Source organism: Cherax quadricarinatus, chromosome 4, assembly GCF_038502225.1.
Source record: "Cherax quadricarinatus isolate ZL_2023a chromosome 4, ASM3850222v1, whole genome shotgun sequence".
NCBI classification, from domain to species: Eukaryota; Metazoa; Arthropoda; class Malacostraca; order Decapoda; family Parastacidae; genus Cherax; species Cherax quadricarinatus.
The window spans coordinates 53,609,025-53,635,696 of NC_091295.1; the positions used below are offsets into that span (position 1 = coordinate 53,609,025).

The following is a 26,672-nucleotide window of genomic DNA, read 5'->3' on the forward strand; positions in this document are numbered from 1 at the left end:
GTGAATGAGTTGCAATGTTGCATGCAGACATAGTTGATGTCTGTTCTAAGAGCATACCTGTTCTCCTGTAAACTGACTAGTCCTCTAGCTGTTTTGCCAATGTATACCTGGCCACAACCACCACACAGCCTAATACACCCTTGTATCTTTGCACTCACTGTATGGTATAGAAGTACTTGTTAAGTTCTCTATGGTTTTTGTAGCAATTAGAGAATATCACTACTATATTTCTGAAGGATGGAAGATTTGCTGTCTGTGACAGTACCTGTGCATAATATGTATCTCCATTTGCTCTTCTCGGACTCCTGGCTTTGCAGTGTATCTCTTCAGCTTTGTGCTTACAGAACAGATTCATGTGTGAGGGAAAACCTGAGGCTTGTTTAGGTGTTCTTAGTAAAGTTAAGTTGATTTTCCAGGAATTCTTCACTGTAGATTCTCAATGCCCCATGGGAAAAATCAGATCAATATTCCTTTTTTGGTTCTTAAACTTTGGTGGGAATGGACATGGATGAGGTTGTCTTTGATAAGTTTATGGTCAACTGTTTATATCAAGACACATTAACCAGACAGTATCTTGAAACAGGCAATAAACAAACCTACCAACAATGATGACTTCATCCCTATATTATCCCATTACAGTTTAAAAATCAAGAAAGTGAAGAATTCCTAAAAAAGGGAACATTACTATATTAACAACACCTTCACAAGCCTTGAGTTAACCCTCCCCTTTCTCCCGTAATTTAACTAAGTGCAAAGCTGAAGAGATACACCGCTATGCCAGGAGCCAGGAAAACAACACATGGAAACATATATTACCCACAGGTAGTCATGCTGTATTCCCCCATCCTTCAAAAATTCAGCACTGACTTTGCTATATTACAAAAACCATATAGGACTTCACAAGGACCTCAGTGACATACTCCAGATCTAAAAATGCAGGGGTGTACAAAATTCCATTTCATGGTTGTGACCAGGTATACAGTGGCAAGACACCTGGAGGTCTAAGTGCTCATCTACAAGACAAATAACATCAATAACACATGTATGCAACATCACAACCTGCATTCATACCTCATGGCATGGGACAAAGCCAAACTACTGCACTAGGAACATAACAAACTTAGAAGATGTTGATAAATTAGACACATGTGCAACTCTTGGGTATCTTTATTGAGGAAACGTTTCGCCACACAGTGGCTTCATCAGTCCATACAAAGGAGAATCTTGAAGAACAGGAGGAGAATGAGGTAATCAGTCCCTCAACCTTGAGTCGATGTGTTCAGTCCATCAATCGACTCAAGGTTGAGGGACTGATTACCTCATTCTCCTCCTGTTCTTCAAGATTCTCCTTTGTATGGACTGATGAAGCCACTGTGTGGCGAAACGTTTCCTCAATAAAGATACCCAAGAGTTGCACATGTGTCTAATTTATCAACATGTTGGTTCTCTGAACCATTCATCTACAAACCTGTCAGACACTGCAACTTCTTGGGATCTTAATACTTGGGAATTCTTCGCTTGCCTAATTCTTGGGCACGACCTACTTCAACATTGAACAAATGTTACACGACCTATGACTTCTGCGCCTCTCCTGCCAACGGTTTATAAGCTCCTTCTCAGCATGTATGCCGTATTCTATTCAAGATTGATGGACTGAACACATCGACTCAAGGTTGAGGGACTGATTACCTCATTCTCTTCCTGTTCTTCAAGATTCTCCTTTGTATGGACTGATGAAGCCACTGTGTGGCGAAACGTTTCCTCAATAAAGATACCCAAGAGTTGCACATGTGTCTAATTTATCAACATGTCGGTTCTCTGAACCATTCATCTACAAACTTAGAAGATGCCTAGAATCATTAGTTATTTAACAAAACAATGGAATGTTTACTTTGTCCCTTCTCATAACATGTATTAAGCCAAGTATAGGCAAATAGGCCTACTGAAATGTTAAATCTGCACCTATTACATGTTTAGGTACAACATGCCCAAGCATGTGATACCTAATGTATCACCCAATCCCGGGTGATATATTTTACAAAAAGAAATTCACAGCATCTCTCTCTCACTAAAGACAGCTTTGTTCTTTCACTTGTTTCAAAGTAATGTTCCAAGCTAATGCAGTTGTATACACTCTCCCAGTAGAGAACTTTAAACTAGATTGGTCTGAGACATTCTGCCATATAAATAAATGCTACAATGATAAAATGGGATCATTCAAGAAACTATGATGGTCATGTGCAATAAAACATTATGAAAATATAACTGTGAAGGAATTATTCAATGAAATGAAAATTTTAACACATTCCTTGGTACTTATTAGCCATACCTTAAAAGAGTTACTAAGGAAAAAATGCTATGATAACGATCTAACTTATACTAATGCCAGATCATAAGCATACACTGTTTTTCATTCTAAAATATTTCACTCATTTTGGCAGACAGTATTATATGTAAATAAGAGTTATTTTCTTCATGTACACAAAACTAACAATCATGCTAACCTAAAAAATAAATTTATTTAAAATATTGTACTGTATATATTATTCATTCAGAGCCTACAACAGCTACATGATTTTGGAAATGAACTGGGTATAGTACCACTGTAGAAAAATCACTACATATAATTTGCAGCTGGAAAAGTATTAGTTTAGTGCCTGCATTTGTTCTACTGTGGAAACACCCATTGCCTGCATCATCTCTCTGAATACTGACCCTTCAGTACCCATCAGCGTCTCTGGAGTATCAAACTCGTGAACCTGAAAGATACCAAGAATCAGAACATAAAATTTTCCTGCTCTTAAAAGCACAATAACAAATTTTGTGTTTAATTTTATAAAGGCAATTACAATTATTGAATTTAGCCTACTTGCACCTTAACATTGGTAATAACTACCATATTTTCCGGCAAATAAGGCCCACGTCAGAAGTATCCTAACAGTAAATCGATAATCATATTCAAGGGCTAATTACCCTCTTACTTTACGCTAAAGAATAACCGAAAGGATATCTTTGACCCTGACACTGAGTATACAAGGTACAGGGTGATTTATCATGACTTTGTTGGGGAAAGGTTTGCCTTACATGCCAGAAAATGTGGTATAAACTACCATTAGGAAGAAGAGCTACATGAAGGTTACTAGTTAATTTTCTTTCTTAACTGTAATAGAACAATGGAACAGTATGCAAGAGGTTGATTCGATAGCCACAGTGGACAGAGTATTTACATCTAGGAACTTGCAGCTACATACACTGAATGAAGAAAGGCGCAAAATGCAATCACTACGGCATTGTTTACTGAAACCGTTTTTGCCCTGGAACCATGGCCACTCCACGTATCAAAATCCCAGCACCTAACGGTTTCCAATAAACATGTCCTAGTGATGAATTTTGTGTCTTTCTACACTAACTGTTGGTATCATATGCCTTTATGTCCATTTACTGAATGAATTTGACACACGTACACCCTCAACATGGGTGTGTTTTAAAATACAGCCTCGCCTCACTTAGTGACATACTTGTTAACCGATGGGCTCTCTGACCAGTATGCATACCCACATAATGTAATTAGAGCTGATTTCCTCTATTTTGTTCATTACAATGCAGCTTCTCCTCATTTAGCGACTTGCTCGTTTACCGACGACTCGGACTTACAACAGTCTCTCTGAGCAGTATGCATACCTAAATAATGTATATTAGAGCTGATTTCCTCTATTCTGTTTATTACAATATACAGTACACTACTGTCTAAACATTTAAGAATATACCAGAAATGTTATAAATGGTGAAAAGGTGACATTAAAACAATATCAAAGATGGTTGATATAAACCTGCTACCATTGTAGTATGCTCCTCACTTAGCAATGAATTCATTTACAGACATGGTCATAGGAATGGAACTCCATTGTTAAGTGAGGAGAGGCTGTATTTGTGTGCAGTAGCCTGGGAATATGCATTGTGGAAAAAGAGACAAAGACTGGTACAGTGTCTCCAGTAATAGTTTAACTTTTTGTGGATATAATAATTGTCTAGCAAATGCAGAATCACCCAAGAAACCAAGGGATTCCACAAGAATATCAAAAGAATTTTAAACTAAAGGGGCTAAAATGCAGCAACAGATCTAGTCAAATGAGATCAGATGGCCAGAGGCGATAAATTCTGAGCAATGTGCTACAATCAGTAGATGATAAACAAATACCGTGATGTGCACCATGAGTAAAGCTCTGTTCCTCTAATTACAAATAGGTAATCAAAAATAGCCAATCACAAAAAGTGCCAAATTATTAGGTTATTAAGTGTTGCATTAATCTGAAAATAAATCACAAATATAGCACTGGAGACTAACTATCACAAGCAGGATATGTTATGGGTATGAATTGAGGCAAGCAAATGTCAAAACAAAAATTGCAATTGCAGGAGGATGTTCTTATAGTGGGATTCATAAGGTTGCTTACTGGAATTATACCTTCATAAATGCTTCCCACTGGTGACAAGCTAGGCTGCCAGAATAAATATCGATTACTGAGTGGAATACCCAATTTTTACCACTAGGCTTGTACTCTGTGTGAGCAAGAGACTGAGTGTATTCTAGGGGTCATCAGAACTCATAAGATGAAGAAATAGGGTTCAATATTTTAATGCAAATTCTTAAAAAAAACTCTAAATTAAGACCTCTTATACACCAGCTACAATACAGTACACTGGAATAATCATTCCTAAAATTTTATTTACCACTGTAAAACTTAAATGTTTCTCACTAATATACAATATAAAAAGATAATTAACTTTACACATTCTCATTAAAGAGTTTAATTTAATTAAACTGAGATTAATAAAAAGAAATTTTCTTAAAATTCTAAAGTTTATGGAATTAAACTGTATGTATAGGGCTAATTAAAGTATTCAGTAATTAAGCTTCAAATGCATTCAGTAAGCTAATTTTTATTTTTTTTAATCCCAGCTAAAATAAATTTATATACATGGCCAAGAATATCAAATAAGTTCTTTCAAGTGCCAAAAATTTGCTACAGGACACTAAACATTAGAGGATATCACATCATTCTGTGAGGAATACCTAATAAGCAAGATGGATATTCATTGAATTTTAAATTGCTTTTACACACTACAGGTATGACTTTTGTACATAATCCAAAAATGTTTTGGAAAAGCTAAACATTTACAGTTCTCTACCTAGGGAAGAAAAATGAGTAACAATAAAGGCGGTGTCTTACCTTTCCTTTGTCAAGGACCATTACTCTGTCATAGTTAGCCACTGTGTTGAGTCTATGAGCAATGGTAAGAACAGTATTTTTGGCAAATGCTTCTCTTATAGTAGCTTGAATTAGGTGATCTGTTTCTACATCAACAGATGCTGTTGCTTCATCTAACAAAAGAATCTGAAAAAAAAAAATTACCAAACTGATGCTATACAGTGGCAAATATTGTTTACAAAAGCCATTTTCCACCAAGGCAAGGTGTTCCAAAGAAACACATTCACTATCACTTATTTAACAGCTATCTTGCCAGAAGTGCAATGACATTACAATTCAAATGATCCTTCCACTATTGATACTTAAGAGTGCCTGTTGATACTGCTTGCAGGGTCACAGGAACAACATGAGTGGTGCCATAGGTAAGGTCTCCAGCAGCACAGTACTGTCATCCTGTGTTCATGGTTTGATACTTAAATATTAATGAACCTTACAAATTTTTAACTGCATAGTTGCACATGTTTAAGGTGTCATAGTATTTGGCACATAAAATTAAGTGGTGAAACATTCTACAGTACATGTTCTATCTAGGCTGGAATATTGCTGCACACAAACAGCGCCTTTCAAGGCAGGTGAAATTGCTGACCTAGAAAATGTACAGAGAACCTTCACAGCACACATAAGTACGATAATACACTTAAATTACTGGGAATGGTTGAAGTTCCTTGACTTTTATTCTCTGGAATGCAGGCAGGAGAGATACCCGATTATATACGCCTGGAAAATCCTAGAGGAATTAGTACCAAATTTGCACACAAAAATCACTCCCTATGAAAGCAAAAGACTCGGTAGGTGATGCAATATCCCCCAATGAAAAGCAGGGGTGCCACTAGCAGGATAAGAGACAACACAGTAAGTGTCAGGGGCCCAAGACTGCTAAATTGCTTCGCAGCATACATAAGGGGGATTAACAATAGACCCCTGGCTGTCTTCAAGAAGGCTCTGGACAGGCACCTAAAGTCCGTACCTGATCAGCCGGTCTGTGGTTCATACATCAGTTTACATGCGGCCAACAGTAACAGCCTGGTTGATCAGACCAATACATCATGAGGCCTGGTCACAGACAGGGCCATGGGGGCACTGACCCCCAAAACCCTCTCCAGGTATCTCCAGGTATTACCTTATCATTCATAAGTAAAATTTACTACAGTATCCAAACTAGTGTTAATTACCTTACTATTCCTGAGTAAGGCTCTGGTAAGGCAGATAAGCTGTCGCTCTCCTACAGAGAAGTTCTCCCCTGCAGCTTCCACCTTGGACAAGAGACCATGTTCCTGATGTTGTACGAAGCCCTTCAAGTGGGAGCGTTCAAGGGCCTGCCATACAGCATCATCTGAGTGCTCTTCAAAGGGGTCCAAATTGTACCTAAAAAAATACAAGTCTTTGACTTCTTGATGTTCATTTCTGATAATAGGTTGACAATAGATTTATTATCCATCAAATAATCTGAAAAAGTGATTGAGTTTGCCATTTAATCATATCTATTTAGAGCTAAAATAGCACTTGTAGGCCTACAATATAGCCATGTATTAAAGGAAACAGCATTGCTGCTAAAAATAGTGAAGAAGATATGAAAAATGAAGCCTGGTGAAGCTCCAGTTGTGCTCTACATGAATAAAATTATGGAACAGGGAGTATGTTATGGTAATAAAAGAAGTCAAGATTTTTATGCAGATAGTAGTAGGTAGTAGGTTGGTAGACAGCAACCACCCAGGGAAGTACTACCATCCTGCCAGATGACTGTGAAACAGAAACCTGTAACTGTTTTGCATGATGGTAGGATTGCTGGTTTCTTTTTGTCTCATAAACACGCTAGATAACAGGGATATCTTGCTACTCCTACTTACACTTTGGTCACACTTCACAGACACGCACATGCATATATATATATACATACATCTAGGTTTTTTTTCTCCTTTTTCTAAATAGCTCTTGTTCTTCTTTATTTCTTCTATTGTCCATGGGGAAGTGGAAAAGAATCTTTCCTCCGTAAGCCATGCGTGTCGTATGAGGCGACTAAAATGCTGGGAGCAATGGGCTAGTAACCCCTTCTCCTGTAGACATTTACTAAAAAAGAGAAGAAGAAAAACTTTATAAAACTGGGATGCTTAAATGTGCGTGGATGTAGTGTGGATGACAAGAAACAGATGATTGCTGATGTTATGAATGAAAAGAAGTTGGATGTCCTGGCCCTAAGCGAAACAAAGCTGAAGGGGGTAGGGGAGTTTCAGTGGGGGGAAATAAATGGGATTAAATCTGGAGTATCTGAGAGAGTTAGAGCAAAGGAAGGGGTAGCAGTAATGTTAAATGATCAGTTATGGAAGGAGAAAAGAGAATATGAATGTGTAAATTCAAGAATTATGTGGATTAAAGTAAAGGTTGGATGCGAGAAGTGGGTCATAATAAGCGTGTATGCACCTGGAGAAGAGAGGAATGCAGAGGAGAGAGAGAGATTTTGGGAGATGTTAAGTGAATGTATAGGAGCCTTTGAACCAAGTGAGAGAGTAATTGTGGTAGGGGACCTGAATGCTAAAGTAGGAGAAACTTTTAGAGAGGGTGTGGTAGGTAAGTTTGGGGTGCCAGATGTAAATGATAATGGGAGCCCTTTGATTGAACTTTGTATAGAAAGGGGTTTAGTTATAGGTAATACATATTTTAAGAAAAAGAGGATAAATAAGTATACAAGATATGATGTAGGGCGAAATGACAGTAGTTTGTTGGATTATGTATTGGTAGATAAAAGACTGTTGAGTAGACTTCAGGATGTACATGTTTATAGAGGGGCCACAGATATATCAGATCACTTTCTAGTTGTAGCTACACTGAGAGTAAAAGGTAGATGGGATACAAGGAGAATAGAAGCATCAGGGAAGAGAGAGGTGAAGTTTATAAACTAAACGAGGAGGCAGTTAGGGTAAGATATAAACAGCTATTGGAGGATAGATGGGCTAATGAGAGCATAGGCAATGGGGTCAAAGAGGTATGGGGTAGGTTTAAAAATGTAGTGTTAGAGTGTTCAGCAGAAGTTTGTGGTTACAGGAAAGTGGGTGCGGGAGGGAAGAGGAGCGATTGGTGGAATGATGATGTAAAGAGAGTAGTAAGGGAGAAAAAGTTAGCATATGAGAAGTTGTTACAAAGTAGAAGTGATGCAAGGAGGGAAGAGTATATGGAGAAAAAGAGAGAGGTTAAGAGAGTGGTGAAGCAATGTAAAAAGAGAGCAAATGAGAGAGTGGATGAGATGTTATCAACAAATTTTGTTGAAAATAAGAAAAAGTTTTGGAGTGAGATTAACAAGTTAAGAAAGCCTTGAGAACAAATGGATTTGTCAGTTAAAAATAGGAGAGGAGAGTTATTAAATGGAGAGTTAGAGGTATTGGGAAGATGGAGGGAATATTTTGAGGAATTGTTAAATGTTGATGAAGATAGGGAAGCTGTGATTTCGTGTATAGGACAAGGAGGAATAACATCTTGTAGGAGTGAGGAAGAGCCAGTTGTGAGTGTGGGGGAAGTTCGTGAGGCAGTAGGTAAAATGATAGGGGGTAAGGCAGCCGGGATTGATGGGATAAAGATAGAAATGTTAAAAGCAGGTGGGGATATAGTTTTGGAGTGGTTGGTGCAATTATTTAATAAATGTATGGAAGAGGGTAAGGTACCTAGGGATTGGCAGAGAGCATGCATAGTTCCTTTGTATAAAGGCAAAGGGGATAAAAGAGAGTGCAAAAATTATAGGGGGATAAGTCTGCTGAGTATACCTGGTAAAGTGTATGGTAGGGTTATTATTGAAAGAATTAAGAGTAAGACGGAGAATAGGATAGCAGATGAACAAGGAGGCTTTAGGAAAGGTAGGGGGTGTGTGGACCAGGTGTTTACAGTGAAACATATAAGTGAACAGTATTTAGATAAGGCTAAAGAGGTCTTTGTGACATTTATGGATTTGGAAAAGGCGTATGACAGGGTGGATAGGGGGGCAATGTGGCAGATGTTGCAAGTGTATGGTGTAGGAGGTAGGTTACTGAAAGCAGTGAAGAGTTTTTACGAGGATAGTGAGGCTCAAGTTAGAGTATGTAGGAAAGAGGGAAATTATTTCCCAGTAAAAGTAGGCCTTAGACAAGGATGTGTGATGTCACCGTGGTTGTTTAATATATTTATAGATGGGGTTGTAAGAGAAGTAAATGCGAGGGTCTTGGCAAGAGGCATGGAGTTAAAAGATAAAGAATCACACACAAAGTGGGAGTTGTCACAGCTGCTCTTTGCTGATGACACTGTGCTCTTGGGAGATTCTGAAGAGAAGTTGCAGAGATTGGTGGATGAATTTGGTATTTTGGATGAATTTGGATTTTCTTTCTTTTTTGGGTCACCCTGCCTCGGTGGGAGACGGCCGACTTGTTGAGAAAAAAAAAATGTACCTGTACCTAAATATACTTACACACTGTGCTGGTGTGCAGGTACACATTAAAATCACTAAGTCTCTCTACTCATGATGCCAATACAGGTACCATCCGACTTACGACCAAGCTTGGTTCCGGCCAACTGGTCAAAAGTCAAAATGGACAAAAGTCGAACCTTGGAAAATTGCCGACATACTGGGTAGGGCATAATGTCAAACGTTTCCTATATAAACTACCTACATAATACTGTAATGTAATGTACAATCATTATTTCATTCTTTTTACCATAATTTACTTTTTATTGTTATAGTATTTTAATTATTTATGTATTGTATATAATGCATACATGGTAGTGAACTGTATTGTAAATTTTACATCGCATACAGTATCATATGTTACTGTTATCTTTATGTATTGTCGACACATTGGAATGGGAGAATACCACTGGTAGTGTCATCCTGCCAGAATGTAGTATAACCTATACCCTAAGTAAAGAGAAACAACTCTGCAACGTGTGTAATACCTATCCGGCTGGCCGGGTGGGTGGCTGACTGAATGTGGCTGTCTCTCTCTGTATATCTATCTATATCTATCTATATCTATATCTATCTATATCTATATCTACCTATCCATCTATCTATATCTATCTCTCTCTCTCTCTCAGGTACGTATAAGTAAAGTTATTGTACATAGTATAAATTACCTAGGATAACCCAAAAAATCCAGACAAAGTGCTATACAGTGGATCTGTGCTCCAGTGCCCTAAATTAATAATAATATTAATAATAATTATTATTATTATTACAATAATACATATGTACTAATATTAATAATAATATATATTTTTTTTTTTTCAACAAGTCGGCCGTCTCCCACCGAGGCAGGGTGACCCAAAAAAAAGAAAGAAAATCCCCAAAAAGAAAATACTTTCATCATCATTCAACACTTTCACCACACTCGCACATTATCACTGCTTTTGCAGAGGTGCTCAGAATACAACAGTTTAGAAGCATACACATATAAAGATACACAACATATCCCTCCAAACTGCCAATATCCCAAACCCCTCCTTTAAAGTGCAGGCATTGTACTTCCCATTTCCAGGACTCAAGTCCGACTATATGAAAATAACCGGTTTCCCTGAATCCCTTCACTAAATATTACCCTGCTCACACTCCAACAGATCCTCAGGTCCCAAGTACCATTCGTCTCATTCACTCCTATCTAACACGCTCATGCACGCTTGCTGGAAGTCCAAGCCCCTTGCCCACAAAACCTCCTTTACCCCCTCTCTCCAACCCTTTCGAGGACGACCCCTACCCCGCCTTCCTTCCCCTATAGATTTATATGCTTTCCATGTCATTCTACTTTGATCCATTCTCTCTAAATGACCAAACCACCTCAACAACCCCTCTTCGGCCCTCTGACTAATACTTTTTTTAACTCCACACCTTTTCCTAATTTCCACACTCCGAATTTTCTGCATAATATTTACATCACACATTGCCCTTAAACAGGACATCTCCACTGCCTCCAACCGTCTCCTCGCTGCTGCATTTACCACCCAAGCTTCACACCCATATAAGAGTGTTGGTACTACTATACTTTCATACATTCCCTTCTTTGCCTCCATAGATAACGTTTTTTTGACTCCACATATACCTCAATGCACCACTCACCTTTTTTCTCTCATCAATTCTATGATTAACCTCATCCTTCATAAATCCATCTGCCGACACGTCAACTCCCAAGTATCTGAAAAACATTCACTTCTTCCATACTCCTCCTCTCCAATTTGATATCCAATTTTTCTTTATCTAAATCATTTGACACCCTCATCACCTTACTCTTTTCTATGTTCACTTTCAACTTTCTACCTTTACACACATTCTCAAACTCATCCACTAACCTTTGCAATTTTTCTTTAGAATCTCCCATAAGCACAGTATCATCAGCAAAAAGTAACTGTGTCAATTCCCATTTTGAATTTGATTCCCCAAAATTTAATCCCACCCCTCTCCCGAACACCCTAGCATTTACTTCCTTTACAACCCCATCTATAAATATATTAAACAACCATGGTGACATTACACATCCCTGTCTAAGACCTCCTTTTACCGGGAAGTAGTCTCCCTCTCTTCTACACACCCTAACCTGAACCTCACTATCCTCATAAAAACTCTTTACAGCATTTAATAACTTACCACCTATTCCATATACTTGCAACATCTGCCACATTGCTCCTCTATCCACTCTATCATATGCCTTTTCTAAATCCATAAATGCAATAAAAACTTCCCTACCTTTATCTAAATACTGTTCACATATATGCTTCAATGTAAACACTTGATCTACACATCCCCTACCTGCTCTGAAACCTCCTTGCTCATCCGCAATCCTACATTCTGTCTTACCTCTAATTCTTTCAATTATAACCCTACCGTACACTTTTCCTGGTATACTCAGTAAACTTATTCCTCTATAATTTTTACAGTCTCTTTTGTCCCCTTTCCCTTTATATAAAGGGACTATACATGCTCTCCGCCAATCCCTAGGTACCTTCCCCTCTTTCATACATTTATTAAACAAAAGTACCAACCACTCCAACACTATATCCCCCCCTGCTTTTAACATTTCTGTCATGATCCCATCAGTTCCAGCTGCTTTACCCCCTTTCATTTTACGTAATGCCTCACGTACCTCCCCCACACTTACATTCTGCTCTTCTTCACTCCTAAAAGATGGTATACCTCCCTGACCAGTGCATGAAATTACTGCCTCTGTTTCTTCCTTAACATTTAAAAGTTCCTCAAAATATTCTCGCCATCTACCTAATACCTCCATCTCCCAATCTACTAACTCCCCTACTCTGTTTTTAACTGACAAATCCATACTTTCCCTAGGCTTTCTTAACTTGTTTAACTCACTCCAAATTTTTTTCTTATTTTCATTAAAATTTCTTGACAGTGCCTCTCCCACTCTATCATCTGCTCTCCTTTTGCACTCTCTCACCACTCTCTTTACCTTTCTTTTACTCTCCATATACTCTGCTCTTCTTATAACACTTCTGCTTTGTAAAAACCTCTCACCTGGAGTTTACCTGGAGAGAGTTCCGGGGGTCAACGCCCCTGCGGCCCGGTCTGTGACCAGGCCTCCTGGTGGATCAGAGCCTGATCAACCAGGCTGTTGCTGCTGGCTGCACGCAAACCAACGTACGAGCCACAGCCCGGCTGATCAGGAACTGACTTTAGGTGCTTGTCCAGTGCCAGCTTGAAGACTGCCAGGGGTCTGTTGGTAATCCCCCTTATGTGTGCTGGGAGGCAGTTGAACAGTCTCGGGCCCCTGACACTTATTGTATGGTCTCTTAACGTGCTAGTGACACCCCTGCTTTTCATTGGGGGGATGGTGCATCGTCTGCCAAGTCTTTTGCTTTCGTAGTGAGTGATTTTCGTGTGCAAGTTCGGTACTAGTCCCTCTAGGATTTTCCAGGTGTATATAATCATGTATCTCTCCCTCCTGCGTTCCATGGAATACAGGTTTAGGAACCTCAAGCGCTCCCAGCAATTGAGGTGTTTTATCTCCGTTATGCGTGCCATGAAAGTTCTCTGTACATTTTCTAGGTCGGCAATTTCACCTGCCTTGAAAGGTGCTGTTAGTGTGCAGCAATATTCCAGCCTAGATAGAACAAGTGACCTGAAGAGTGTCATCAGGGGCTTGGCCTCCCTAGTTTTGAAGGTTCTCATTATCCATCCTGTCATTTTTCTAGCAGATGCGATTGATCTCATAAGCTACCTTTTTCTCTTTTATCACACCCTTTACTTCATCATTCCACCAATCACTCCTCTTTCCTCCTGCCCCCACCCTCCTATAACCACAAACTTCTGCCCCACATTCTAATACTGCACTAGCCCACCTTACTGCCAATAGTCGCTTATATCTCACCCGAACTTCCTCCTCCCTTAGTTTATACACTTTCAACTCCCTCTTACTTGTTGCCACCTTCCTCTTTTCCTGTCTACCTCTTACTCTAACTGTAGCTACAACTAAATAATGATCCGATATATCAGTTGCCCCTCTATAAACATGTACATCCTGGAGCCTACCCATCAACCTTTTATCCACCAATACATAATCTAATAAACTACTTTCATTACGTGCTACATCATACCTTGTATATTTATTTATCCTCTTTTTCATAAAATATGTATTACTTATTACCAAATCTCTTTCTACACATAGCTCAATTAAAGGCTCCCCATTTACATTTACCCTTGGCACCCCAAATTTACCTACTACTCCCTCCATAACATTTTTACCCACTTTAGCCTTGAAATCCCCAACCACCATTACTCTCACACTTGATTCAAAACTCCCCACGCATTCACTCAACATTTCCCAAAATCTCTCTCTCTCCTCTACACTTCTCTCTTCTCCAGGTGCATACACGCTTATTATAACCCACTTTTCACATCCAATCTTTATTTTACTCCACATAATCCTTGAATTAATACATTTATAGTCCCTCTTTTCCTGCCATAGCTTATCCTTCAACATTATTGTTGTGATGAATGGTTTGAAAAACCGACAAGTTGAACATTGAGACACTTATTCAGCATATGGGAATCTTTATTCAGGAAACATTTCGCCACACAGTGGCTTCATCAGTCCAATACAAAGAGGAAGGCGTAAGGAGAGGAGGAGTATGAGGTAATCAGTCCCTCAGCCTGGAGTCGATGTGTTCAGTCCATCAATCTTGTAGAATGTACAGCATAGGACTGAACCTACGGCCCTATGCTGTACATTCTACAAGATTGATGGACTGAACACATCGACTCCAGGCTGAGGGACTGATTACCTCATACTCCTCCTCTCCTTACGCCTTCCTCTTTGTATTGGGCTGATGAAGCCACTGTGTGGCGAAACGTTTCCTGAATAAAGATTCCCATATGCTGCATAAGTGTCTCAATGTTCAACATTATTGTTACTCCTTCTTTAGCTCTAACTCTATTTGAAACCCCTGACCTAATCCCATTTATTCCTCTCCACTGAAACTCTCCCACCCCCTTCAGCTTTGTTTCACTTAAAGCCAGGACATCCAGTTTCTTCTCATTTATAACATCCACAATCATCTCTTTCTTATCATCTGCACAACATCCACGCACATTCAGACTTCCCACTTTGACAATTTTCTTGTTCTTATTCTTTTTAGTAATCTTTACAGGAAAAGGGGTTACTAGCCCATTGTTCCCGGCATTTTAGTTGACTTTTACAACACGCATGGCTTACGGAGGAAAGATTCTTATTCCACTTCCCCATGGATATAAAAGGAAAAGTAATAAGACCAAGAACTATTAAGATAAAATCAAAGAAAACTCAGATGAGTGTGTATAAATAAATGTGTACATGTATGTGTAGTGTGACCTAAGTGTTAGTAGAAGTAGCAAGACATACCTGTAATCTTGCATATTTATGAGACAGACAAAAGACATCAGCAATCCTACCATCATGTATAACAATCACAGGCTTTCGTTTTACACTCACTTGGCAGGACGGTAGTACCTCCCTGGGTGGTTGCTGTCTACCAACCTACTACAGATAAATAATATTATTATTAAACTATAATATAATAATTGTGTCCACTCATTACTTACCTTAAAATATCTGTAGTCTTAATGTATTGTGAGAGGTGAGTAAACAAGATTAAATGAATAAACGAGAGAGAGAATGAGAGTGTAGAAGGTTCATGAGTTATGTAAACAAACGTTGTTGTTGTTGTTGTTGTTGTTGCCAACCCGGACACCAATGGTTTTTGTTCACTCTGTCACGCCGACCAGAAAAAATCTCATATTTGTTAATTTATATGTTTATATGTTATGTTGCATTTTTAATATATAATTCTGAAAAAAATTCATAGATGGATTAAGCAAAATGTCTATATTAACGTTTTATACACATTTAATGCACCTCAGTGATTATTATTGTGTTATCATTATTAATATGGCATCTTCAAGACCAATTACACTCTTAATGAGTAGCTCTGAGACAGACAAGCAGACAGAAAGACAGACACTGGTAGACAAAGACAGACACACAGGTAGACAGAAAGTCAGACACACAGGTAGACAGAAAAACAGACACACAGGTAGACAGAAAGACAGACACACACACAGGTAGACATAAAGACAGACACACACAGGTAGACAGAAAGACACACAGAAAGACACACACAGGTAGACAGACACACACACAGGTAGACATAAAGACAGACATACAGGTAGACAGGCAGACACACACAGGTAGACAGAAAGACACACATGGGTAGACAGAAAGACAGACTCACAGGTAGACAGACACACATAGGTAGACAGAAAGACAGACACAGGTAGACAGACACATGGGTAGACACACAGGTAGACAGAAAGACAGACACACAGGTAGACAGAAAGACAGACACACAGGTAGACAGAAAGACAGATAAACAGACACACAGAGATACAGAGAGACAGATATACAGGTAGACATATACAGACAGGTTTATGTGCAACAATGAAAACAAATAGAGAGTTCGAGAGTAAGCCTTTCTTGCCACAATATCCAGTGCAAGATTCAGATGTCATCTTAGGGGCCATGGTGAAATTTACTGCCCAGTTAGTACAGTTAATACAGTATGATGCTGCTGATAGGACATGGTTACTCAAACTGATGCGGCCTGCATGACGCATTGCCGCCACGAATATTGTCAAATATTGTACAGCGGTGTGCATCAGCCAGCCCAGCCCAGCTGCCAGATGCACGGTCGTAAGTCGAGTAGACGTATGTCGAGCAGGTTGTAAGTCGGATGCTAGGTGTACTACATAATAATAATCACTCTTGGGCACATTAAATTAATTATTTTACATTAATATAGGCATTTTCATTAATCCATCTCTGATAATTTCCTGAAAATTATATATGAAGCCCGTTACATAGCATATAAACATGATACATACACTCACAGAATAAAAATTTACGTAAGTATGAGATTTTTTTACAAAGCGGCTGTGTATAGTGTCAGAAGAATTACGTTTTCTCTAGTCAAACTGGGGGGTAACTGTAGAAAAATATTCTTTTCGTATGCCTTCACTCTATATATAGCAATTCACGACCCTTGTGGGCTTAATGCTTTTTATTATGATAATAATAACAATAATAATAATAATAATATTATCTTCATTCACTCTTAAAATGGTGTGCTGCTGTTTGTTTATTCTGTACTAACTTGTACAACTTGTACACAATGTAAGAGTATTTGTATTGTGAGCTAATTATTATTATAATAAAAAAAATATTGAGGTAAATGTTTTACAAACTCTTACAAACATACGTGAATGAACTAAAAGTACACACACATTAATGCGCATTTATTTCGCCTGACCAAGTGATTGCCCACTACCTGTTCAGTTTGTGTTCTTACATTGTCTGAACTCTGTATCTCGTTCTCTCTCTCGTTTACTCTTTCGTTAACTAGTTGGCTCTCATTGATGATGGCGTCCAAGCTTAGCTGTGATAAAAAGAGGAGTCGTAAGACTCTTGCTTTAAGTGCCAAGTTAGAGGATGATGGTGTGCCATTCTGATTTTATTCAATAAACACCCTGCCACTCACCTCTCACACATTAATATTAATATTTTAAGGTAAGTAATAAGTGTACTCTGTGTGTATCTTACCTATTATTGTGTTTTTAATGCCTATTTCTATTGCTAACTTAATATAAGTTAGTGTAAACTTGTTGTCTGGCATTTATTTCATATTTTATGTGCTCTGATAATAATACTTGTGGACCTGTGTGGTAGCCGGGCGGAGGGACAACATTACGTTTTCTCTGCTCAGCCATCAGAGAAAACGTGTATGAATCTGCGTTTGGCCCAGCCACTCCCCCACTCCGCTTTTGTTGACAATTTTCGGCATGAATTATTCATTACTTCTCCCTTCGTTTATGATGGCATCTAAAGGTAATTGCTAGAAACGATTAAATTCAGTGAACAAGGTATGTCGATGGTAATAATATGGCTCTGGGCCACGGTCTAGGTAGCCCGCCTGGGCTACACCTACCGGCTACCTACACTGACTTCCTACAAATAAATACTACTCACCTCTCTTCCTATATTAAGATTACACATATTTTAAAGTAAACAGTGAGTGTACTGTATGTGTATTTTAACTCTCTGGGATGCTTTAAATATCGTATATTAAGTATGAGACGGGGAGCCAGGGCTACATACACCTGACTTCCTACAAATGAGTACTACTCACCTCTCTCCCTACACTAAGATTACAAATACACCTACCATCCGACTTACGACCGAGTTCGGTTCCGAGAAACCGTTCGTAAGTCAAAATGGTCGTAAGTTGAACTTTACTACTGAATATCAACAAAACATTTTTGTAATGACTATTTTATTGTTTTATTTTGGTATTTCATGTTTTACTTTACTTTTTATGTTGTTAGTACTGTATTTTACACTGTAAGGTTTAGGATAAACACTGTGTACAACACAAATAGTTGTTTATTTCCCAGAAATTTGGCATAAAAAACACGGTCGTAAGTCGAGTGGTCGTAAGTCGAGCAGGTCGTAAGTCGGATGGTAGGTGTACTTTAAGTAATGAATGTACTGTGAATGTATTTTACTTTGTGTATTTTTAATTAATGCCTAGTTCTATTACTAATTTAATATAATTTAGTGTAAACCTGTTGTCTGGCATTTATATACATTTATAAATGGAAAAAATGGCATTCTGCCTTCCAGCGAAGTCTGCTTTCCGGCGACAGCCTGGAACCTAACCCTCCATATAAGTGGGGTCCTACTGTACATGTCTCACTGATTGAGATGGCAGCTCAAATAAGTGTACACATATATCTGTGAGTGAGGTGAAAGTGTTGAATGATCTTTCTTTCTTTCAACACACCGGCCATATCCCACCGAGGCGGGGTGGCCCAAAAGGAAAAACGAAAGTTTCTCCTTTTACATTAAGTAATATATACAGGAGAAGGGGTTACTAGCCCCTTGCTCCCGGCATTTTAGTTGCCTCTTACGACACGCTTGGCTTACGGAGGAAGAATTCTGTTCCACTTCCCCATGAATGATGATGAAAGTATTTTCTTTTGGGGGATTTTCTTTCTTTTTGGGTCACCCTGCCTCGGTGGAAGATGGCCGACTTGTTAAAAAAAAAAAAAATATGTTAAAGAAACTGGTTAATTACTGAATTAATACAATGGGGAAACACATTATGTACAGTGCAAGGTATTTAAAAAAAAAAACTGTTACAAAACAGCACCTACTGCAATATATATTTACTCTTGGTAATGTTGGTCAAATTACCAACGAAATGTTAGGTAAATGGACACACATGCAATTAGCGTGACATATTATTGTGGCAAAGTTTTGCTCTCCAGGAGCTTTGTCAATGGCATGACAAAGCTCCTGAAGAGCAAAATATTGCCACAATGAAATGTCACATTAGTTGCATCCATGTCCATTTACCTAACATAGTTGTTCTTCTACTCATCACTATTGTGTACCATTATAATAAATCGGTGTACCTGATTGATCCTTGAAAGAGTACTGGATCCTGTGGAATAACAGAAATGCAGCAACGCAGTGTATGTAGACCAATCGTACTTATATCCACACCGTCAATAGTCACGCTACCAGAATCCAGTTCACACATTCTCAGTAATGTAGATATAAGGGAAGACTTTCCTAGATAAAAAGAAAATATGTTAGTAGCAGCAATTCTAATGACAAATTGTTTATCCATTTATATATACATTTATGTATACATTTATATATATTTCAGTCTTGAGACCTTGACCACTTCAAATACAAGGTCCCAGAACCGAAACATCTTCAATAAAGGTATCCTATGTAAATATACTTTTTGTACTTTTCTCTTTTATGCTGTCAACATTTACTGCCTTCTTACTATCAAAATTCCATGTTCTTATATTCACTGGGGTCTCAATCCCAGTGGACTTGGATATAAGAGTCCTTACTCAACTCTATATTAGGATGTTACTGAACCACCGAGTATCTATAATATATCTGTTAATAGTTTCAAACATCACTGCTCCTCCTCTCCTCCCAGCCTTATCCTAAATCAGCCCTCATAAAGTAGAAAAGAACTATTACAGAAATAGAAACTATTAAGAAACACAAAAGAAGGTAAATATAGATTTATATTATTTAGTAAGTAGAAGTTTGCAAAATTTACTTGTCATCTTATATGTTTGAGACAAAGAAATACAGGATATCAGTATGTAACAGGCATGCATTTCACACTTATCTGACAAGACAGTAGTACCTCCCTGGGTCGCTGCTGTCTGCCAACCTACGACCTAACAGGTTAGATATAGCATAAGATTTTGCTAACAAATACTAACGAACCGGCTCCAGTCCGTCCAATAATTCCAATTTTCTCTCCATCTTTGATAGAAGCATTAATACCATGAAGCACAAGAGGTAGGTCAGGTCTATATCGAAGCTTGACATCCTTTAACTCAATATTGCCCTTAGACGGCCAATCAGCAGGTGGCTGAGATGAGGGAATCTCCCTGGGAGCTTCGCTGGGCAGTTCCTAAAAATAGTGTTTAAAAACCTTAGTGTCTAGGTACTCTTTAATTTTAAAAATTATTTACCAAGATATAAGATTATATTTTTTAACAAGTCGACCATCTCCCACCAAGGCAGAAGGCCCCACATATCAGAATATCCAAAATATAAAAATAAGCAATAATGCAAAGCCAATAAAAGAAAACCCATATGAGAGATAAAGGTAATACAAGGAAAAAATGTGTCCAATGAGTTCAAGTTTTTTCCCTTCCCTTCCCTTTTCTTTCCCTTCCTTTCTCATTCACTTACTCTTATCAAAATGTCATTTTAACTATGTATAAGGAAAATTCTAAAACACCCAATTTTTTTTCAGTCAAATCTTAAATATACCACACCCACAGTGTATGGCAGTCTTATTACTTATTTTTTTCTAGGTAAAATATTTTATATTTTATACATTACCCTTTAAAAGTATTGACATTTAAATACATAAACTTTGAGATACTGATATATTTAGCTTCAAACAAGTATATGCAGAGTGCATCCCAACAAAGAGAACACAAGTAATACTTACATATGCATACTCTATGATACGTTCAACAGAAGTTATGCGAGACTGGAATTCAGATTTCATCCTCATCAGGAAAGGAATGGACACACAAACCTGAAAATTTCAAAGTTATTTTTATTTGCACACCTTAGTCTAACTCATTGTTTCGTTCTTTCTGTATCTTACTTTTTCCTCCAACCATGGCAAATGCCTATTCCCAAAGTTTCACTTCTCTACTTTGGATTCTGGTTCATATTTTCTTGATCCTTTTCAATCACATTCACATGGTACGGTTGTGCACACCAAAGGGTCCAAATCCTTCAGTGGCATGGGAAAAGCTGTTGCTTTTCTTGATTGCATTTCCTGAGAATAACTGCTGCAGTTGGCTGGTGTTTTCACACTAATTATGCACACCTATCTCAGAAGTCATCCATATTGCTACCATTTCTGCATCATGATTTGTTGAAGACTGACTCACTAAATGTATCTGCAAGCAATCCAGACCTTTCATCCATCAAACCCTTCAATTTGCTGGGTCCCTAGCCATTTTTTAATTCAGATAAATTAAATTGCTTTAATGTATAGATTGTTACAAGTAAAATAAAAAATAAAAATGCCTCAAGCATGGTATCAAAATCCTTTATTTTTTACAATATCCAATACATTTTTTGTAAACCAAGACTTAAATATGATCATATCATGAGGAACAGTTCCAAGCAGAGAAGCATAAGAAAATACCATCTCCCTTCTATGGAAAAGGCAATACAATAAAGGAGTCTAATTATGCTTACTCCAGTAACAGTTGATAAGGCAAGACCAGCAAGTGCAGTGCTGACAAGACCTTTCGTGAAGACGCAAATGATGGTTACAGCAAGGGTAACACATGTGGCCATAAAGTCCATCCGAAAGGTGAACCAACGATTTGAGAGACGAAACACCAGCAAAGCCGCAGAATGATCATCCAGTTTGCTGTACATCCTGTAAATAATATTGATTAAAAGACCATTTCACAAAATGGGTGGAAAAGCCCATAGTATGCACAGTACTTCAGCAAAAAAAAAGAGTGGCTTAGGCTTGATCCTCCATCCACTAATCATGGAACAAACATGTTGCCTAATGAAGCAGCATTCACATAAACAGGAGGGCCCCTCTTTACAACATTTCACTAATACAGCAGTTTTCAATTATGCCCATTCTTCATTTATTCAGACTTCCTCCAATAAATATATTCACCACTCACTATCAGCTAAGGATGAAAATATTTTAAGGTAATGTGTGTACTGTATATGTATTTGTTAAGTTTAGCTCTATTGCTCACTTAATGTATGAAAGTGTTAAGATGTTATCAGGTTTATATATGAATTTGAAAGTGAAAAAAAGGCTAAGATTCTCTTTAATGCAATTTTCACTTTACAGCAGTAGCCTGGAACCTAACCTGCCGAATAAGAACGCTCTCTTGTAAAAGAAAAATTAAGTATAATACAAAAAAAAAAGATGCACATATGCACTCACCAAGCTAATCAAGTAATCCAAACACTATACTATTATGTTAACAAGTTTAACAAAACAAAACAAAATACGTAAATATAAAAAAAGACATGAAAAACCCTCTCTCTAATAGTGGGCTGAAGTAAATTTGCTAAGACCAAAGAAGTTATACTAAGTAAACCGAATAACCCTCCCATCTAAATCACTAAAACAAAACTAAAAAACTTCTCAACTACAAGAACAAAAGGAGCCAACAGCTCAAAATTAAAATTACCTGTTGATAAACAGCCTCTCCTTATCAAAGGTACGGATGACAGAAAGACCAGAGATGGAAGAACCTATATGCTGGGTGACAGGAGACTTGAGGGTATTATCCAAACGTTTCATCTCACGCAAACCAGCATTTAGAAAGATGTCAACAGCAACAAACAAAACTGTAGAGAGAAATAAATAATGTTAATAGTAAAGGCAACTATAATGGCATTTATCCCTTTACATTTAACTTTCACATAATGTGCTAACACATGTATAAAATTTTGGCAAGAGCATTCTTAAATTTTTATAGCAAAAAAAGATACAGACAACTAGATAAATATAAAAGACAGGAAGAAAAAATTGGCTTCAATAACAGAGAGAGAGAGAGAGAGAGAGACTTACCTGCAACGAGGAGGAGGGGAAGAATAAACCAGACATAGATGAAGCACACCAGGATGATCTGACCAATGATGAAGAGAATACCCTGCAGCAGGAACTCCAAGAAAAATGGGACACGCACATCCACTATTCACAGGGATAAATCAATACAACATTCAGTTAACTCAATATCTCTATCATATATCATCAAGGAAGTTTGTATATAATATACATATCTACATAGATGGTTCTCCAAATGGCAGATATCCCCACCCCTCCTTCAGAGTGCAGGTTTCCCACCTCCAAGACTCAAGTCCTGCTAACCAGTTTCCCTGAATCCCTTCCCAAAATGTTACCTTGCTCACACTCCAACAACTCGTCAAGTCCCAAAAACCATTTGCCTCCACTTGGTCTTATCTAACAAACACACATGCTCACTAGATGTCCAAGATCCTTTACACACAAAAACCTCCTCTACTCCCTGCCTCCACCCTTTCCTAGGGCAACCCTTACCCTGCTTCCCTCCACTACATACATATGTATACATACATACATACATACTGTATAAATAAAAGCTAATTTTTCAATCCATACAGGCAATGATTGATTGATTGAAAGATTGATTTTTAAACTGATATTACCTAGGTAAGAATTATAGATTACAATATTCAAATTCAAATTCAATTCAAAGTTTATTCTCTATAAGGATTACAATGCTGAGTTTACAGAATTTGGTTATTGTGTGGTTTACATGTAGTTAAATAATGATTACAGAGTGTACCACTAGAACACCTAGCATGACTAGGCATTTCGGGCAGACTTAGTTTAATTTTAAAATATTACAAATTATGAGGTAAGTTGGTATTATGGCTAAGTGACTAAATACTAGTTTGTGAGTTTAGCAATGTGAATGCTTTTGTTTTGGCACAGTACATAGTTTCAGTATTGGAGTATCACAGGATTCATTATTTTAAGATTGAGGTTAATATTTCTGTTTATGGTCAAATGGGTGAGTGAGTGTAAGTGTGAACCACCAGGTGGTATTCGTGTAGTTAGTTGATGGGGTGTATCAGGGAGATAAGATGTTTTCTAATGGTAGTTTTGAAGGTGATGAATGTGTCTGCAGTTCTAGAGTTCTCAGGTAGGGTGTTCCAGATTTTAGGGCCTTTGACATACATTGAATTTTTGTAAAGGTTTAGTCGGACACGGGGAATGTCATAGAGATATTTGTGTCTGGTGTTATGCTTGTGGGTTCTGTCACAACTGTCAAGAAAGCATTTTAGGTCAAGGTTGATATTGAAGTTTAAGGTCCTGTAGATGTAGATTGCACAGTAGTAAGTGTGGATGTACTGAACAGGGAGTAAGTTTGCACAGTAGTAAGTGTGGATGTACTGAACAGGGAGTAAGTTTAGATCTATGAAGAGTGGGGGGGGGGGGTGTTGCCAGGGATGGGATTTAGTGATTATTCTTACTGCAGCTTTTTGTTGGGTTATTATTGGCTTTAGGTGTGTTGCTGCAGTTGATCCCCAAGCACAAATAGCATAGGTGAGGTATGGATAAATAAGTGAGTGGTATAGTGTGAGAAGGGCATTTTGCGGCACGTAGTATCGTATCTTGGAGAGGATCCCAACCGTTTTGGATACTTTTTTGGTTATGTGTTGGATATGGGTGCTGAAATTCAGGTTGTTGTCAAGGTATAGGCCTAGGAATTTGCCCTCATTATGTCTGGTAATTAGAGTGTTGTCGATCTTAATGTTAATTTGTGCATCTCCTGCTCTGCTACCAAACATAATATAGTAGGTTTTGTCAGTGTTAAGAGTAAGTTTATTGGCTGTCATCCAAGTCGATATTTTGATCAGCTCCTCGTTAACAATGGTGTTGAGGGTGGCAAGATTAGGGTGAGAGATGACATAAGTCGTGTCATCAGCAAAGAGAATGGGTTTCAGGTGTTGCGATACGTTCGGAAGATCATTGATGTATATGAGGAAGAGCAGGGGACCAAGGACACTTCCCTGGGGAACTCCAGTATCAAGTGGCCATGTTGTTGATGCTGTGTCTTTAATGGTGACATACTGATACCTATTAGTAAGGTAAGATTTGAAATAAGCAAGCGCATGGCCTCTTATACCGTAATGGTCAAGTTTGTGGAGTAGGATGTCGTGGTCTACTGTGTCAAAAGCTTTTCTAAGGTCAATAAAAATTCCTAGTGGATATTCCTTATTTTCCAATGCTGTGTAAAGCAGATCTAGCATTTTTATGATTGCATCATTAGTGCTTTTATTTTTCCTGAATCCAAATTGGCAGGGGTTGAGTATATTATTATTTTGTAATAAAGAATAATGATAAATAGGAATAATAAGAACAAAAATAAGAATACTATGATTGATTGAAGGGTAAAAATGTGGGTGGTGTGTTGAAGAATCTGTGGAAAGAAATTTATCTTTGGAAGCAAAAAAGAGAATTTACCAGAGGAGGAAGAGAGTAAAAGAGGATTTTCAGTTGGAGGGGCTTAAACATCCAGCAGGCTTGAAAGCATCAGACAGGAATGAATGGAGACAAAGTGCTTTTTAATGAATGTGCTGTTGGAGTGTGAACAAGGTTAAGTTTTATGAAGGGACTCAGGGAAACCAGTTAGTCTGATTTGAGTTCTGGAGGTAGGAAAGGCAATGCCTGCACTCTAAACAAAGGTGGGGATGTTGCAGTCAGAGGGTAATCTGAATTGTCATGTAAGCACTTTTCCGAAAAGGCAGAAATTGAATAAATGATGGAAAATATTTATATATTAATGTACACTCACATTCATCAAGATCTCTTGAGAATCTGTTGAGGATTCGCCCAGTTGGAGTTGTGTCGAAGAAACTCATGGGTGCACGAAGGATGCTAATAAACATAGCATGATGCAGTTTTGAAGCACCTGCCAGAACTCTGAAAATGATTCATGTTATTCCTAGAAAAGCATGTATAACCCATAATTAGTAATTTTATCAGTTTATTCTCATAAAGTTGACCCCCGGAACTCTCTCCAGGTATCCAGGTATATAGTACTATATATAGAGGGACAATTATTATTTATTTTTATTAACACATCGTCGTTTCCCACCAAGGTAGGGTGGCCTGAAAAAAAAAACTTTCACCATCATTCACTCCATCACTGTCTTGCCAGAGGCAAGACAGTGATGGAGTGAAAGTTGGTGAACATTAACACCCCTCCTTCAGAGTGCGGGCACTGTACTTCCCGTCTCCAGGACTCAAGTCCGGCCTGCTGGTTTCCCTGAATCTATACATAAGTACTACCCTACTCACTCCAACAGCATGTCAAGTCAACAATAACTGTCACATCAGTCAACAGTTTCGCCAATAAATATCATTAGAAACTGAAAATATTCTCCATCATAGCATTATGATACAGTTATTATCTTTGCAAAATCAGTGAAATGAAAATTAAATATGAACTACAACAGATGTATGATGTGCCATAGCTCTGAACTGACATGCACAAAATATCGTATACTGCATATACGGTGTCTACATAACCATAAACTCTGGTTTATATATCAAAGGCTCTATTATTTAACTACAAATCGTTTGCTAGTCTGAGATGAGATAACAGTAGTTTTATGCACTGCTGCTTCAAGCCCCTAGTACTGCTGACCCGTCAGACTTATAGTGCTTGTGATACTAGTGTTGATTGTGATAATTGTGATATTTGTGATATTTGTGATACTTGTGATATTAGTGATATTTGTGATACTTATG

General features: G+C 38.0%; 1 protein-coding gene across 7 annotated transcripts in view; it reads right to left on the bottom strand.

Moving 5' to 3' along the window:
- Nucleotides 1-1,338: 1,338 nt before the first annotated feature.
- LOC128684504 (ATP-binding cassette sub-family C member 12) overlaps nt 1,339-26,672 on the bottom strand; it is a 359,115-nt gene continuing 333,781 nt past the window's right edge. For all 7 annotated transcript variants that reach the window (XM_070096813.1, XM_070096837.1, XM_070096820.1 and 4 more), the window contains 10 exons: nt 25,714-25,841; nt 22,941-23,063; nt 22,558-22,717; nt 21,587-21,773; nt 20,820-20,909; nt 20,081-20,270; nt 19,237-19,396; nt 6,443-6,635; nt 5,232-5,396; nt 1,339-2,759 (listed from right to left, as the gene is read on the bottom strand). In XM_070096813.1, the coding sequence (XP_069952914.1) occupies nt 2,646-2,759; nt 5,232-5,396; nt 6,443-6,635; nt 19,237-19,396; nt 20,081-20,270; nt 20,820-20,909; nt 21,587-21,773; nt 22,558-22,717; nt 22,941-23,063; nt 25,714-25,841 (1,510 nt within the window). In that variant the 3' untranslated portion in view covers nt 1,339-2,645. The remainder of the gene's footprint in view (nt 2,760-5,231; nt 5,397-6,442; nt 6,636-19,236; nt 19,397-20,080; nt 20,271-20,819; nt 20,910-21,586; nt 21,774-22,557; nt 22,718-22,940; nt 23,064-25,713; nt 25,842-26,672) is intronic.